Genomic DNA, 16,582 nt, shown 5'->3' on the forward strand with positions numbered 1-16,582 from the left:
AACCAGTTGTATCTATCAAGTCATGTACCGCAGAATGAAATTCTCTTTGGTTTAAAACTGTTGAGTTCCAGAAGTTCCTACAAACAGGCTTAGATTTTTTTTTAAAAAAAAATAATTGTTTTGGTAAATTACTTTTAGCAATGTGACCATTTATGACTAAATCCTTATTTCAGGAACCATTATTTTATGATTCACATTTAAGCAATGCAGTAGCAACTATAAAACATTAATCTTTATTTCTGATCTATTAGACTGCCGTTAGGAATGCCCTCTAGGTGTAATCGGAGGGGCTGCATTGTTGTCCACCTACTCACAAGTGGACATAAGGGAACAAAATGCCAGGCTTTTGTCAGAGGTTATTTTCAGCTTGGCGATAGCAATGGCATTGCTCAGATCCCTGAAACTCCCTCTCATTCCCCTCCCCTCCCAGCTTATAGGGCCGGCAGCAGCGGCCATTGCATTCAAAGAGTGCAGGAATCGCTCGCGTTCAAACCCTTCGAGGCCTAAGAAAATAGGGAAGAAGCATCAAGTGACTCCGGTAAGTAGAGTTCATCGGGTTCTGCCAAGACTGTCTGCAATAAGGGTTTGGGTATTTTTTATTTTTTTTTATTCTTTCTAACAGGCGGTAGAAACAGGTTGGTGCTTGACAAAGAAAAATGTGTAGTACAGAAATGTGAGTCCCCCAGAGCTGAGAGCAGTATTTTCAGTTTGGAGTAGCCAACTGATAAGAGAGATTCTTCTGGGCTTCTCAGCCTGTTGAGTAGCTACTAGCGTTACAAGGACGGGGCTGTGGGGATCCTCGTTCATGAGATACACGTTTTGACTACATGCTACACTGGATAACAGAGCTTTCAGAAGCTTTGAAAAAAATTTGTTACAAAGCTACAGAATTAGATTCTCCACATATACTTTGTCTTTGTACATACACTTTTTAGAGCATCCAAATTTATGTGCTTTTGCAATTTCTGAGATAATAGTATTCTAGAAGTAAAGAAAAATCAACCAAATCCTCAAAATATTTCATGTCAGTGACCAACTGGTTTTATATCAAACGAGAAGAAAACTTCTATGCAGACCCAACAGAAAATGGCTAGATAAGAATGCAGGATGAAACAATTCACACATCTATTACTCAAGCACTAAAAGACAGCACGATTGGTCAAGTCTTCAGAAAAGCTCCAATAGTTAAAAAAAAAAAATAATATATTTACTATGAAAAGTTTTCTACTTAAAGGTAAAATTATTTCAAAGAATAGAGCCTTGTATATAGATAAAATAACTCTGTGTCTGACCTCAATCATCATGACAACGTTTCACAGTCCGTAACAGTTTTGCTTGGCACTTAAAAGACTCAGTGCACGGATAAGGATTTAGAGAAGGATCTTGTGGAAGGAAAAGTGAAAGCTGATAGTTCAGGATCAGGTCTGGGAAAAGGAAAAGGTCGTTTGTACAGCAGGGTGCAGTTTCCCACAGCCACATGAATCGAACTGACCTCTGAGCGTGTTTTGTGTAAGTGTGTGTGGTGGGTCGTTGCTTTTTAAGTGAGAACTAAGTACCTTGTCCTAGTGCCAGGGTATCATTTTTTGGAGGTGCAACCCTAAATTTCTGCAAAAGTGTGCATCAAGGAAGTCTTAAAAGAAATATGGCATTACTATGCTAGAAAATAATAGAAGATAATTGGAAGGAGAGAGATGAAAGCAAAGGACTCGGACACAGGACTCTGGGTTTTTCTATCATCTTTGCACATCATGTGCTTCATATCGGGTCACCTAAAATCTTCTGTTTCAAAAAGGCTCATGTATCTTAGAGTGACCAGTGTCAATGAAAAATCAGTATTTACTTCCCTGTGTCACTGGGGAAATTCCCATCCCTTGATTTCAGGTGTTGGTTTACCGCAGAAATAAAGGAAAAATCCTAGTCATGATGAGATCATGGTGGAGGCCAAATGTACGACACAGATTAATAAACATAAAATTTCCCTGTATCCATAGTTCCTTGAATGCATCGGAATATAAGAAATATGATTATAAATACGTAACAAAATTGCATCTTCATTAAATGAGCTCAATCTCCAAACACAAACATTTTGTCTGTTGTGAATCTATTCTGCTGAGAGAGAACGCTTTCCACAACGGATTGGATTGTGACAAGAACACCTTCAGGCTTTTTGAGATGCAGTGGCAGGAACTGTGCTCTACACTGCAGACACATCAAGGTAAAACCTAACAGTGTTAGTTGCAGAGAAAGAGGAAAACTGTAGCAGCATTTTATTGCTACTTTTACAAAGGAAGGTATATCCTGTGATCCCCATGGTGGTGGCGAGGCGAGCACCACTAAGGACGGTGACATGAGTCAGCGGTGGTCACAGGACAGGTCAGCAGCGGAGCCGTGATTAGATACCGGAGTGAACTCCGGGCTCCACTGCCATTTCCCCACACACCTCGGCTGGGTGAACAATTGCAAGTGTAGCCTTGATACTTCCATTTCAATGTAGACAGTGATTTAATTTGGTATTATTACTGGTTATTTATTAGGCAAGGAATCAGTGTTCTTATACTTTTAACTGAGTCTATAGCAAACAGCTAGCTGGGACTAAAACAGAGCGAGCTGCGAAGCACATCCTATCCATCAGTCCTGATTCAGCATTTCTACCACCATTTCACCCAGCGGTCATGAAGATCAACATTTCCCATTCCGTTTATCCCCTTCAAAGCCATCCCGTAACACCTATGGCACCCCGAAATAATTGCCCTAGCCACACAATACGCGACTTCTGCAGTCCATTCAGATACGGCCTGACCTCTAGACTATCAAATGCGTAAGCGCTGAGAAGGGAAAACCTCGTGTTTCACAAGGAAACACCAGAATTACTTTCAAAATCTTTTTCACCAGCACTGCACTGTCTAGCACTAGCGCTGCCTTTTACCCCTCTACACAACTTCATTGGGCCAGTACTGCATCCACTTCCCATGGAGATCAATGGATCTACATATATTTTTGGATTCAATTCTTATCAATAGCATTCTGGTTAGAGGGAGACACACTCGCTCTGTGACAGCTCTGTGACATCCAGATTTGTACAGTATCACTAACAGCCCAACAGAAGACGGCTCACGTATTTTCATGCCTGTGCAGAGCACAGAAACACTTCAAAGGCCTCCTTGCTCCGAGGCTAGCCTATATAGTAGTGTTACAAGCTCGAAATAATGAAAAGCACGTACCCTTGGCTGCACATCTAATGTGTATAAATTCTACTCCGTATAGCAGCTGCATTTTGAAGCGGAACGATACAAGCTGCTGAATACTATTAGAGCAAGTCCAAGAACACTCCTCCAGCTTAACAGTACCGTGCATGCCTGCCAACATGTCGCAACACTCACACTCAAAAGTTTCTCCATCACATGTTTAATACATTTCGAATGGGTCCGCTCTACTTCCCACTAGATCACCAAAACATAACAAGCACCATGCGGTTCGCCGTCACTGCAAATTAACCAGATTAAGACAACAAAGTTCAGGGAACTTCAAGGGGATTTAGATACTGGCACCCAATGAAATGAAGACTTTGGGTATATTTTTTCTTATGACAAATAGGAGACTGACTTCTATTTGCACATTATAAAGACAGAGCTTTATCCACTGTTATAATTTAGATGAGTAGAAAACTATGAATGCTATATACACTGTGGAATTTACTTGCTCGTGGTAATACCGCTGCACAGACAGCATCCACAGAGACGGCCACCGCAGTTCAGTGTTCGGAGAGGTGAACAAAGCGAGGACACGAAGAGCACAGGCTCGCCCTGGTACCTTGCCCAGCTGTAAAGCCAACCAACGCAGACATCACAGCATACGCCACTGTTCTTACGCCTATATCCTTATGGGAACGTTTTTGCTATGACTTCTTTCTCCTACAGCTTCCCATCAGGTGATGCCAAAAAAACATGGAAAATGTGTACGCATACCCAGTCATGTTACTATAATTAGCCTCAGGAGCAATGGCTCTTTTAAGAGCTCTACCAACAGCCTGTAACAGCACAAGGTTTACTGTCACGCATTATCAGACTTTTTCAGAGATTATTTTTTTCCTTCAGCTAACGATGTAACCAGAGCTACTTTCCAACAAGTATCCCATTGCCGCCGACTGCGATGCACGGTGTGCCTTTGAGGGGAACTAAACCAGCAGAAGCAGTTTTACAGAGACTGGGGGTACAAACCACCCTCCTCCCGGGCAGCTATCAGTGTGGCTCCAGCTGGGAAGGGATTCCACTGGAAACTTGACTTGAAAGGGAACATTGTGAACCCAAAAATCTCATTTTAACTTTCAAGAAAGTGTCACAAAACCGATTTTTATCTCCCATCACTCTTCCTTCTCTTTAAATGTTTGAAACATTACTTGAGTTATTTTTATAAGAGAAAAAAAATATCACTGATACAAAAGTCCTTTGAAAATAGAAAATACAGAATGCCAGAATGAGACAGTAAGATTTTACCTACATGAAGATTTCTCTCTGTTCCTTTATCTCCCATTTAAAACAAATAGAAAAAAGATTAGCAGTGCTATTCAGTAAAACCTTCACTAAGTAAGAAGGGACCAAATGCATAGTCTGTTCCTTGCATGTAGTTATTTTTGTTTTGTATTTCAGCTATATCAGATTTTTGCTTCTCACTCGTTCCATTACAAACAGAGTTAGAGGCAAGCTGAATTTTCTTTTCCTTTTTGCATTGTTACTGTTTTCTGACTGTCAGAGCAGTTGGGCTTGCGAACAGCCTCCCAAGAGAAGTGATAGGGTCTCAAAGAGTTTAGCGATGTCGTTGCTGTACGAGAGCAGAGGACCAGGCTGATTGATCTGGGGAGGTTGTTCAGCTGCGCATAGACCAGCCTCACAAAGGGAAAGGGAGATTGGATCTTGAACGAGGATAACAGGTATGCTGTCTACCGCAGGTAATGGTCGCAACAGTGAATATGTAATTATACAGGGTTGAGGATATACTAATAACCACACTACTAAAGCGGAGATGTTTGGATAAGCTGCTATCTGCACTGTTATCAAACACTGATTGTAAAATGTGCCCACATTGCTGTGTCTTCAGTGCTATTGTTTCAGTGTGTGCGAACACTCCTACCCAACCTTCCTTTTGCCAGACAGACGTTGTCTTCTACACCATTACATAATTTTTAGTCCTAGCTGTGACAAAGAATTCCCTTCAGGTTCAGCTTGCAGAGCTGGCATGTAGAAATCCTTCATTTCATTCTGAAAGTCAGAAGATACAGTACAGAAATCACTCAGACTTACGTGTCCTGTACGTGTCCAACACACAGACATAGTAAAATGTTAGCCTAAAATGCAAGCCATTGAAAATACCAGCTATGTTACATCACTGCTGTGATTGATAAATTCTCCCCTCTCTCTCACTTGACCTCAGAAGAAAATTCTCAGGTAGCAGGCCTGGTTCAGCATTCAAAATCCTTTTCTTAGTTAAGAATGTCATATGGTGAATTAAATCAAACACAAATAGTGCAAGCAGGCTTTGAAAGAACTATAATAAGAAGGTGACTGGTTTTCCAAGAAGGAGAAGGAAGGCCTGTGCCAGGAGCTTGGAACAACCCGATAATCCGACGTGCAGATGACAAGATGACGTCCCAGTCTTTCCAGAAACGATGACTCAAACAAGAAAACAGAAGGGTAAAGCGTAGGTTGGGGTTGTTTCAGACGCGCGATAGCACAATCATCAGGAAGGGCACTCACTGAGCCTGCCCTCAGGCCACCTAAGCTGGGCTCCTGGCTCCGATACTGCCCTCCTGCGTGACCTTGGGCAAGTCACTTCAACTGTAACTGGAAGAGCAAGAACCAGAACAGTAACCGCTACTTTTTTTTTTTCCTCTGATGTTTAGATTTTAAAAACAATTGAGAAAGGAAAAGACGCCTTAAGCATCTCAGGAACCTATCTATTATGACTTTATAATGGCTGTGCAGTACAGTGATCTTGCAGCTGTTTTAGGAGGAACTGAGAAAAGCAACAAACAACTTGTTTTAATTAAAGTGTCCTCTGAAATAACATTCTACATTTCTTAAACTTCATTGTACATTTGTTAAACTTCAAAGTGGAATTATCCAGGTATGAATTGTATAAAATTATACTGACACAGAAAACTGCCTTTATGCATATCGCTGAGGAAGCTCATGTGGCACTAGATGAACTAGCACTTGCTTCAGAGAGATATAAATAGTACTGTACGCTGTCTTTTAGCAGAGAGTCTAGGTAGAAAACTGTTCTGTAGAAAGTTTAATGCCAAATACTGTCCACACTTTTGCTTAAACTCCAGTAAAACTTCAAAGTGTTTGTTAGCCTCCATTAAAAATTGCCTCACAAAACCAGATCCACGCACATAAAGCAAAAACTGAGAAGAAAAGGCAACACTGGGATATAGAGGAGGGCAGGATTGAAAGAAAATTACTATTTGTTGGAAAATAAATCCTAGAGCCACTTCTCCAGAAGAGGTTTGAGTGATCCTGGCACCTTTTCACTGAAACACCTCATAATCATTTCATACATTTACCATCACAATACACTAAGGACTACCCTTATTTACAAAAGGGGGCTGCATAGGACAGAGGATTTAGACCGCCCCTGCCCCCCGAAGCACCAGCCTAGCACCCTCACCCATGGACAACATACATTGCTGCTGCCACACAGGTATGTAGTATGTTGCAGGTATGCAATAGCAGTTGCCTGGAGGCAGGGGGAGAGGGAAGAATCAAGCCATTCTATTTAAAATAATTCACTTTTGCGGTTGTATTTACTCACGTAATTTGATTTTCTAGGTTACCCTTCAGAGATAAGGATGCCGAACTGGGGAGGTGGAGCCAAATGTGGCGCTTGTGAAAAGACAGTGTACCACGCCGAGGAAATCCAGTGCAATGGAAGGAGTTTTCACAAGACATGCTTCCTCTGCAGTAAGCTGGGCTACGCTGTTTTAACTTCACAGTATTCCCATAGCTCTTTATAAATCTTCCATTAAAGCTAGTAAATTTACTTTCGTATTACTTTGCATGCAATAAAGAAGCTTCATAGTTTCCCCAATTCAACATGTTTGCTCACGGGACACCTACAGCAGGCTTGTAAACACCCTAAGCAACGTACAGGGCAGCAGAAACAACCAGCATCGGACCAAATTTCGCACAGGGCAAGTCTTGTAAAGCTAATGCCTCTTGCTGCTGGGAAAGTTGCAAGTAAAGTGCAGTCACACGGTACTCATCCTACCTAAAGTACAGCACAGTGACACGGATTCTGGTCCCATGCTCTCTAGAAACCTGAAGATGAAACCTGTTTCCCATCCTTTTAGTAATGGAAGGATGGAAAATGACCGTATCTGTTTTCCAAGCAGCAGCCAGTTTTCTGAAACCAGTTGGCCACTCCACCGCAGCTCTTAATAATCAAGCACGGTTTTCTACCCCTTTACCCCGAGCAATCTGCCTCTCAGGATCCTGGCTTTTCTTTTTCCAAACATGCACTGGATGATTATTGTTAGGGATACTACAGTGTTGCAGAATCATGGTAGCTAGGTCCATGTCCAAGAAACCTTCTGTCCCATAACGTGGCATATTATGGGTTTGCTTCAAGTTAGAAAGTCTAGAACTAAAAAAAACAGCACTCAGAAGTATGTCTTATCAGGGTATTTTAGAAGATGATTATTTTATGGTGAATCCTAACATTAATTCATTTCACACAGGAAAGCTGAAAGACATTACTCTGGTGTCATCAAAATCACCTACCAACACCCTACAAGTACCTCAGTCTCCTCCTTCCCCATATTTTGTATTCCGTCCCATCTCACTGACTCTTTTACCCCACGCACCTCTGTAACTTTTGGCAGATAGCTTCCAGGAATTTTGCTTTCTCTGCAGGTGAGCTAGTGCTTGAAAAATTAGAGAAAAGGTATCAATTCAGCTCTGTTTGCACTTTGTGGAGAGAGTAAACAATTTGGTAAGAACTGAAGACAGCTAAATAGTTCATTTTGCAGACAACGCTTGAGATTTAGTACCTTTGCAGTACGAATTCCAGCATCACAGCTTAGAAGCCGTTGAATCTAATTTTTCACCCTCCTTTCCTGGTTGGATAGAGAATTCTCATTTGGAGGCATGAGTCTGATACTACGTGCTTAAATGTCCCAGTACAGCACTATGCAGAATCAGTCCAAAGGACACACCTGAGTTGTCTTTGCCTTTCTCTGAGTGCCCTGCAAGTGATGCCTAAAAGACTTAGTAAGAAAGAATTCCCTCAAAAAGTTTTCAGTTAATTGACAACCTTCAGCCAATTCTTACGGAATGGTAAAAATCTCAGTTTTGTGAAAACCAGAGATGACTTCTTGCTTCCATGTGCTGCCTGTAACAATTAACACTCGTTATCAGAGGAACTACAGGGAGAGGGACATGAATGTGGTAATTATGAAAAAAGCTTTAACTGACACTTGTGCTTTATCAAATGCTAGAAAATGATACAGCAGAAGATGACAAATGAGTAGACTCTCCAGTATCTAATAAAAAGAAACAGATGTCCTAATAGGGCACAGTTAATAATATTTCTCTCCCACCTAATACTGGAACAAATTTAAGCTTCGTTCTTAGCATAACTGATTTTTTTTTTTTAGCGATTCACGAAACAACATACATCCATTAGCTCTGCCAACTGTTTGTTGGGTTTGTTGTGGGGGGCTTTTTTGTTTGGTTTTGGTTGGGGTTTTTCATTGGTTTGGGTTTTTTTTTTTAAATCTTTTTTTTATTTGCCCCTTGTAGTCATAAGCCTGAACTAAATTATTAATAGGTTAGATACTAAAAAAAGTATTCCCAGTAGAAGTACGTTTAAGGTCAGAAACTGAAGATGCATGCAAACCCAGCTGGCATGTGACAGGTATGTTAATTGGCTTTTCTTCTCCCATGAATCACACACACTAATCAGCAGCTCTGGACGACTCAGTATCATGTATCATGTTCATGGGCTTTTCAATGAACCAATTATAGGGTTTCATATCTCAACAAAAGAAAAATAATCCTCCCTGACCCAATCTCAGGTACAGAAACAGTTAACCAATTTAGTTGAGCTTTTATATTTACATTTTGATATTAAATATACCTAAAATATATTTTATGTTTGACCAGACACACAAAACACATCAGTATTTTTCAACCAAAAAGTTCAATTTGGGCAGAATTATGAACAATTCAAGCCAACCTGTTAACACAGTAAGAATCAGACAAGCTAATCTATAAGTCACACTCTCTCCACTCCGTAGTTTTAAAACATTACTAGAGAGAAACTTCTTTCCAACAAACCCTCCTTCCCGTGCCGGTTGCTGTTTACCTGCCTTGTTTCCCCGTCAGCCCTCACTGAAACCGCAGCTGTGACGGACGTTTGGCAGGATCTCACGCCATCAACCTGGAACTTCTTCGTGCCGGCTCATGAACAGGGTCTGTTGGCAGATGACAGGTCTCAAAGTTATTTCAACAATCGCACTTCAAGGGCTTTTGCTCCATCTGTTGTGGTGAATTGATACTCTATCCCCAAGGTGCCAGAAATAGAAACGCTTTATCTACTGCTAGAGTTTCCATCATCCCTCAATTCCCTTAGCAAACATCATTATCATCTCAAAGCAGAAGAGACTGTAGCACCATGAGATCAGGTTCACACATTTACAGAGGCCCCTTGTTTTATTTTTTTTAACTATAAAGGTCCTTGCAAATTATTTTCCCCTCTACGCAGTACAGTGATAGAATTAAAGCTGCAGAGGTTCCAGTATCAGCTTAAATTGCCCGACGTGGATGAATTTTAGACTCACAGCAGGACAGTTAAAATACATATGGGCGAAAAAAGACTAGTCAAACGCTCCGCTAGCTCTTCTACAGCTTAACTTCCAAGCACTTTCAGTACTTCTGTATTTCACAGGTTTCTGTTGTTTACAGAAGCTAAGCAACTCTATTTCCCAAGCTATCAAGAGCCCATGCACAACTGGAACGCCTGCACTTGTTCAAGGGAAGCTGTACAGAAGTTTTTCCCTATCCCCCCTGCCCCTGCCATCAACCACTGTTGACAGAGCGAACAATTTGTAAGAAATGCTGAAATTTTAGTTTTTAAGCGTATGACACGCCCCTGATTTTTTTTCTACAGGCACTCCAAACTGAAAGCTTCATCCTCTCTCGATGGGGCGGGGGCTGTCTCACACCGAGTTCCAAAAACAGGGCAGCACATCATCACCAAGCAGACGAGGACACTTTTTTTCCCATTCATTGGTGTCCAGTTTCCATGCATAAGCAGCAAGGAGATCCACTGGACTGGTAACAGAATTTAGTCTCTAAAGGCTGACCAGGTTTCAGATGAGCAAAGAACTGGAGGGAAGAGTAATTTACCTTCCATGGCCACTGGATGAGAATAACCAGGTGTGAGATCAGCCTCAGCAACACTCGCTGGCTCTAGGTGGGGCGTGTGTCTCAAAACAAGGATACTTGCTTCCCGAGATCCCAAAATAAGTAGCTGTTAGGACTCCTTAGCTTTTGGTCCTTCCAAGTTGAGTCTTGGGATAAAGTAGTGCCGTAGAGGATGTAACTTGTATTCCATCATGTGTGCCGGGTGTTCCTATGGCACCTTCTGTCCAAAAGTCTCCCAGATCTTCTCTAGTAAGCTAAGTCAAGCAGTATTTCTCTCTAATCTACATGGCTAGGAATAGGTCTCCAGTTTTGGAATGGCTACAGTCATACCCTCACCGTCCTGGAGAAAGTCTAACAGAGCTGAGACTAGCAGTCATTTGGGATCATTGCTTCGCCTTGCACCACAGCTCAAACAAATAAATACACGTGTCCTGCTCGATTCTGTCCGGACATGGTATGTACGTTATATCCTCTTTTAGAAACACACCACATTAAAATAGCACGGGCTGAGATGAGAAAGCCATCACACAGAGTGAGTATTTTGAAAGATGCAAACCTCCTTTTTTTTTTTTTTTTTTTAAAAAAAAAAAGGTTTCGGAGTTTAGGCTGATCATCTCAAATCCATCTTAAGCTTCACAGATCTAGACAAATTGTCTCGACAAGCCCATGATGTTCCTAGGGTTAGAGTCTTGCTTTAGAATGCCAAAACAGCACATTGTGTACACCCACAACTACTTTAGCAACAGCCCAGTGAAATTTTATACTGGCTACAGGCCAAGACCCTCCTTCTCCTACATTTTTAAAGACAAACAAAAATAAACAGTAATTGTCATTATTCTGAACCACATAAATTCAAATTTGAAAACGCTGATGTTTATACGTGCACCTCTTTTCCTGTTTACAGTGGCTTGCAGAAAAGCTCTGGACAGTACCACAGTAGCAGCTCACGAATCTGAAATTTACTGCAAAACTTGTTACGGGAGAAAATATGGTCCCAAAGGCATTGGCTTCGGACAAGGGGCAGGATGTCTCAGCACTGATACTGGCGACCATCTGGGCTTGAATCTGCAACAGTGAGTTAAATCCCACTGACAGCACCTTTTTCTGGTACTACTTGTCACTTAGCGGGGTATTTTAGATTATTTTATTCTGTTTCCATAACAACACCTAGCAGGACTAGCAGAGCAGACTTTCCTACAACTTCTCTTCAGTGGACACAGTAATTTGCTAGTTTTTAATGACATTCAGTCTCTTAAGCCTTCTTTAGAAATTAACTCCTCCTTCAATGGGCAATTATTCTGCAGAAGCAGCCTTTATATGCCACCACAGATGTAAATATTCACTGCGATTGTAATTTGCCACTAGTGGCACAGTGGTAAAGTCACATTCACCATAGAACATGAGAATTTTTATTTTTTTTCCTCCTATCAGAGGCTAAAATACAGTTAGGTTTTACTGTTAGAGAAATAATCACACTACCACATACTGTTACCTCTCCTCTCAATGGGGGAAACCACATTGCTAAATCCTCCCTGTGGCTCAAATAACACATACAAACACACCGAGAATATGTTTGAACAAAGGAATTCTAATGGGATACCATCTTCCAAAAGCACATAATTATCTCTGACAGTATATTTTTATAGTATTTTTCTACAATTCTCAAAGCTGCACATTTCCAAATCAACACTGCTTTCTTCTGGTATAACCATAAGGAAACCAATTAATCAATATGCCGTGCAGGAAATAAAAGCTTAAATAACATATTTAACTGTAGCTCCTGGTAAGATATGAATCCATTACGGGCAGACTTCTGCATCAAAAATTGTCACGTCCTGTAGATTTAATGACCTGTTGCAGCCCACTAACCCGATAATTCGAAAGTCATTCTGCGAAAGGCTTTCAGCTAGCACAAAGACATAACGCATAAAGTCCAGAAACACAAAGCAAAGCTACTTTGCTGATGTGCTTTTGACCCCAGGCCAGCTAAGAGCCCCAGTTCCCTGTCCAAACATTACGAGGACTTAAGAAACAACTGCATGCAAAATCTGATTTTTTTTCTTCCACTCACTGAGTACCAGCAGACAGCCAGTTACAAAGAATAGAGATGTTTTTTGCTTCTATTTTCCTGTCTGCCTCTCAATAAAACAAAGTTCTTTTTTACTTTCACTTTTCAGTAGTATATATTAATAATAAATATTAAATATAATATTTTCTGCACATGGCTGCTGTCAGCTCCATGTACTCGGTCCAAAACAGGTAACATCAGCAGTTACAGTATCAGCTTTTCAATCACACAACAAAATTAAATAGAATACTTGCATTTTCTCTCCCCCCCCCTTTGCATGTCTAAGACCAGTAATTCAGTATTTTTTTTTGCTCCCTTACCAAAAAAATCATGAAATTGTATTTCTAGAACGAAGATAACATTTTAAGCAGTATTTTAAAAAATCACTGAAACCTTCTGTTTTAGGGGGTCACCAAAGTCTGCTCGCCCTTCTACACCAACTAATCCTTCAAAGTTTGCCAAAAAGATGGTAGACGTGGATAAATGTCCCCGTTGTGGCAAATCAGTTTATGCTGCAGAGAAGATCATGGGAGGAGGAAAAGTAAGTGGTGACCGCAGCACTAGAAACAAAACACACTTTTATAATGGTGATAAACTATAGCTAATACATCCTTGATCTTTTAAATTTTAACTCGGTGAAGAAAACATGAAGATGAATTAGCAAATCGCTAGAGAGTCCAATGTACTCTCAGGTTTAAAACCAAGTGCTTTTTGTAAGCCGTCTTCAACTTCTTGCATCTTGTTGATGTCTGAAAAACAACTCCTGGCTACTGTAGTGGCTAGCTTTTCTACCACTGTTATTCTAGTACCATCTCTGGGGATATTTGTAATTTAAACATTTATCTGTAGTGGCAATTGCAGATATATTAAAGAGGCCCTGTGACTGGAAAAACAAAAGCTTGTCTCACATGACATGCTAGGTCTCTGCTCTAGCACCTCTCACTAGGATATTATTGCTGCACATCAAAGAAGTAGCCAAAACAAGAGCAGTATCTATAGCTCCCTGCTTTTTACTACACCGCCATTAATAACAAAGTCACTAGGTAAGATCTTGATATGGGATAATGAAGTAATTGAAAAAAGACTAACCTAGAATGACTAAAAATGGAAGCCATAAGACCAACAAAACAATTTTAACCTTTTCACGCCGTAAAAAGCAAGTTTTTTGTTTCTTGCATCTGCTAGCTGTGCACTTTCTGTAATGTACAATGAATTGTCTTAATTTCCTCAGCCTTGGCATAAGACGTGCTTCCGCTGTGCTATCTGTGGGAAGAGTTTAGAATCTACAAATGTTACAGACAAAGATGGAGAGCTCTACTGTAAAGGTAAGAATTATAATGAGCCCAACATTACTGAGTCCATCTAAAACTTGTCTTTTTAGACCTAGTACTGCCATCATGATTTACCTTGCTGCATGCTTAATGAAAATGAAATTTCATTTTATCTTTTTTAACAACTTTCTGAAAGCAAAGAGCTATTGTAACATTGAAGTTGCATCTTCTGCTAACAACATTTAAATTTTAAAGTTGTAATTTTTCTACAAATATGACAGCCTCTCAGATCTGTCCTCAGGCCTTCTAACAGGAACACTGGCCGTATCTGCTGGGCACTCTTGTACCTGCACAATCTCACCCTAAAAAAAAAAAAAAAAAAAAAAAAAAAAAAAATCCACAAAGATTCAGATCTTCAAAGGTATCCATTCAAGGTCATGGTCCCAATTTGAATTTTTGCCAGTAACAGTTAAAAAATACTTCCACTTGGTAGGACAGAAGATAACGCATTAAAGCTGTTATACATCCAGATGTTCTTCTTGGATCAAGAAAGTTCAGTTGACTCTTAGAAATAGCTTAAGGGGAAAAATATGCCAAGTTTTTACATTCTAGGCTAAACTTTATAGAGAATCCTACAGAAGAATACTTAAGTTCCGTGACTTTGGGTACAGTCTGACCACTGCAAGTGACCAAATTAGTGTATTTGGAGAAATATGCTGACCTTTACTACTTCCTTAGCAGAGTTGTGATAAATAATTACACATACACACAGACTGAAAATGGAATGGTTTAAACTACTGTCAATAGTTTCTGGACCACGTTCTAGTTCTTTTAAACTCCTTTGAAAATCTCTGACTTAGTCTGTATTACTCATACAGACCAAGTTTTACTGAGTATTTTCAGACAGGAAAGTAGCCTTAATGAAGATATCCCTTAGATCTTAAATACATACAGTTTCTTAATTTTTTTTGAGATAAGAGGTGACTTTTGTTTCATTCAAATATGTGATTCCAGTTTCACTATTAGAATCTGTTGACACTTCTGCGAAAGACATTATCAGATTTCCTTCCTTTTATTAGCTTAAATTTGGTAGCAGTACTAAAACCAAAAGTTATTTACCTCTATATGAAAACATTCAGAATACTATTTACCTCCCTGCTTCTTTTGCAGTTTGCTATGCAAAAAATTTCGGTCCCAAAGGAATTGGGTTTGGCGGCCTCACTCAAGTGGAAAAGAAGGAGTGTGAATAAGAAGAAATGGATGCAACAGACTCAAATTGCTGTTGATGCCACTAAGTGATAGTTGTCAAGTAAAATATTAAACATCACGTATTGCTAAGAACCTAGAGCATTTGTTTAATACCTTCCACCTTGCAGGAAAAACTTGTGAGCTTATATCTTAAGAAATTCTTAGAATAGCTTAAAAAGTACAGTGATAAAACAAGATTTAAGTCTGTTTTACAGGACATAAACACAAAAAACACCATGGAACATCATTCATGGAACATTATTGCTTCTTAAACTAGTATTTACCACACTTTAGACTAGAATTTTAAAGACTCTGCATACTGTCCCATTAAGACAGAGATACCTTATGAAGCACAAGGGTCAGTGTTCCAATTTAGGCTGTATTTTCCTTTGTGCAGAACGTTATGCCGTCTATATTTCTACCAATCTCCTAGCAGTGTTTCGAACATGTTGACATTTTGTGTTATGGCAAAGAAGATGTTATTCACTTTGAGACAATTAAAAAGGATTTGAAATTATGTCTTTCAAAGGGAGATATTTCTGAAGAAAATCAACATTTTCTTAGGATACAGTGTCGTAAGTTTTGTTATTCTATGTTTTCAAGCTGCAATAAAGCACAGATATTGCTTCACGTTATTTTTACTTGAACTTGCTTGTGCTTTTATGTTCTACAGTGTCGCAGATAAATGCATTTCACAGAGACGAATGAAATCCTCCATTTCTTAATTACAAGAATTGTGTTTCACTACACTACTTTACTCTTATGTCATCAGTTCTAGATGGTATTTAACTTTAATTTTCTGATCTTGATCTGTTTCCCTGCTGGTTTTCATTATTTTGACTTATATTCAAAACCACACTGCCCAACTGGCCACTCCAGACTGACGTTGTAGCCTTTTCTTGGGAACATGGCTGACATCTAGCCATTAAACATCCATGCAGGCAGACAGGAATAATTCCCTCTTTTTATATACATTGCTATTTTCCATCGTCAACTTACCCATTTTTATACACTAACAGGGCATATATACATGCAAAACATAAGGCAGAGTCAGGCTTTTTCTTACGATTTTGTGCCTACTTGTTCGTAAATACCTCACTGGTCACATATCCCTTGAATCTATTTCAGTATTTAAAAATAAACTTAAAAGCATGAAAGCTCCGTTTTATTACATGTAAACCCTCCAAATACAATACTTAACAGAGGTTTTCACAACATAAACAATAAAATTAAAGGGCAATTGTAATATTAAATTTTAAAATATGAACATTCCCCTTAATTTTTAAATGTAATTTTCTTTTATTTTCTGCAAATAAAGCAAAAGGTACCAATATGGTTTTGAAATTGTGCCCTAAAAACTTACCTTTAAAAAAAATCTATTTTTAGTGTCATCTCATCACATAAAATTTCAGTATCAGCTCAAACAATATATACACACATATATATAGTGATTGTTCCATATACAAACCTGCTGCAGCTTATGCAAGATAGGTTTAATATTTGAAATAATAATAAAAATAAAGACAAGCAATTTCAGAAGAATTTGTAAAAATTAACAAAATATCCAGTTT

General features: G+C 39.4%; 1 protein-coding gene across 2 annotated transcripts; it reads left to right on the forward strand.

Moving 5' to 3' along the window:
• The first annotated feature begins 6,833 nt into the window (after positions 1 to 6,833).
• On the forward strand, positions 6,834 to 15,628 carry CSRP3 (cysteine and glycine-rich protein 3 (cardiac LIM protein)). 2 transcript variants are annotated; one of them, XR_696479.1, is made up of 6 exons: positions 6,834 to 6,959; positions 11,329 to 11,497; positions 12,898 to 13,033; positions 13,724 to 13,817; positions 14,934 to 15,152; positions 15,545 to 15,628. XR_696479.1 is itself a non-coding variant. In XM_009704250.1 (5 exons), the coding sequence occupies exons 1-5, from the start codon at positions 6,848 to 6,850 to the stop codon at positions 15,011 to 15,013; spliced, it is 591 nt and encodes a 196-aa protein (XP_009702552.1). In that variant the 5' UTR covers positions 6,834 to 6,847; the 3' UTR covers positions 15,014 to 15,193. The 2 variants fall into 2 exon arrangements, 1 of the variants encoding a protein (XP_009702552.1); XM_009704250.1 differs by lacking the exon at positions 15,545 to 15,628 and having other exon boundaries at positions 14,934 to 15,193.
• Positions 15,629 to 16,582: the final 954 nt, after the last annotated feature.

The sequence above is a fragment of the Cariama cristata genome, unplaced genomic scaffold (genome assembly GCF_000690535.1).
Source record: "Cariama cristata isolate BGI_N322 unplaced genomic scaffold, ASM69053v1 scaffold5567, whole genome shotgun sequence".
Classification (NCBI taxonomy): domain Eukaryota; kingdom Metazoa; phylum Chordata; class Aves; order Cariamiformes; family Cariamidae; genus Cariama; species Cariama cristata.

Bases quoted from the DNA above. Each gene is read 5' to 3' on its own strand.
- CSRP3 (XM_009704250.1), top strand. From the start codon at position 6,848: ATGCCGAACTGGGGAGGTGGAGCCAAATGTGGCGCTTGTGAAAAGACA. The intron at 6,960-11,328 runs GTAAGCTGGGCT...TCCTGTTTACAG, and splicing joins CAAGACATGCTTCCTCTGCA to TGGCTTGCAGAAAAGCTCTG. The intron at 13,818-14,933 runs GTAAGAATTATA...CTTCTTTTGCAG, and splicing joins TGGAGAGCTCTACTGTAAAG to TTTGCTATGCAAAAAATTTC.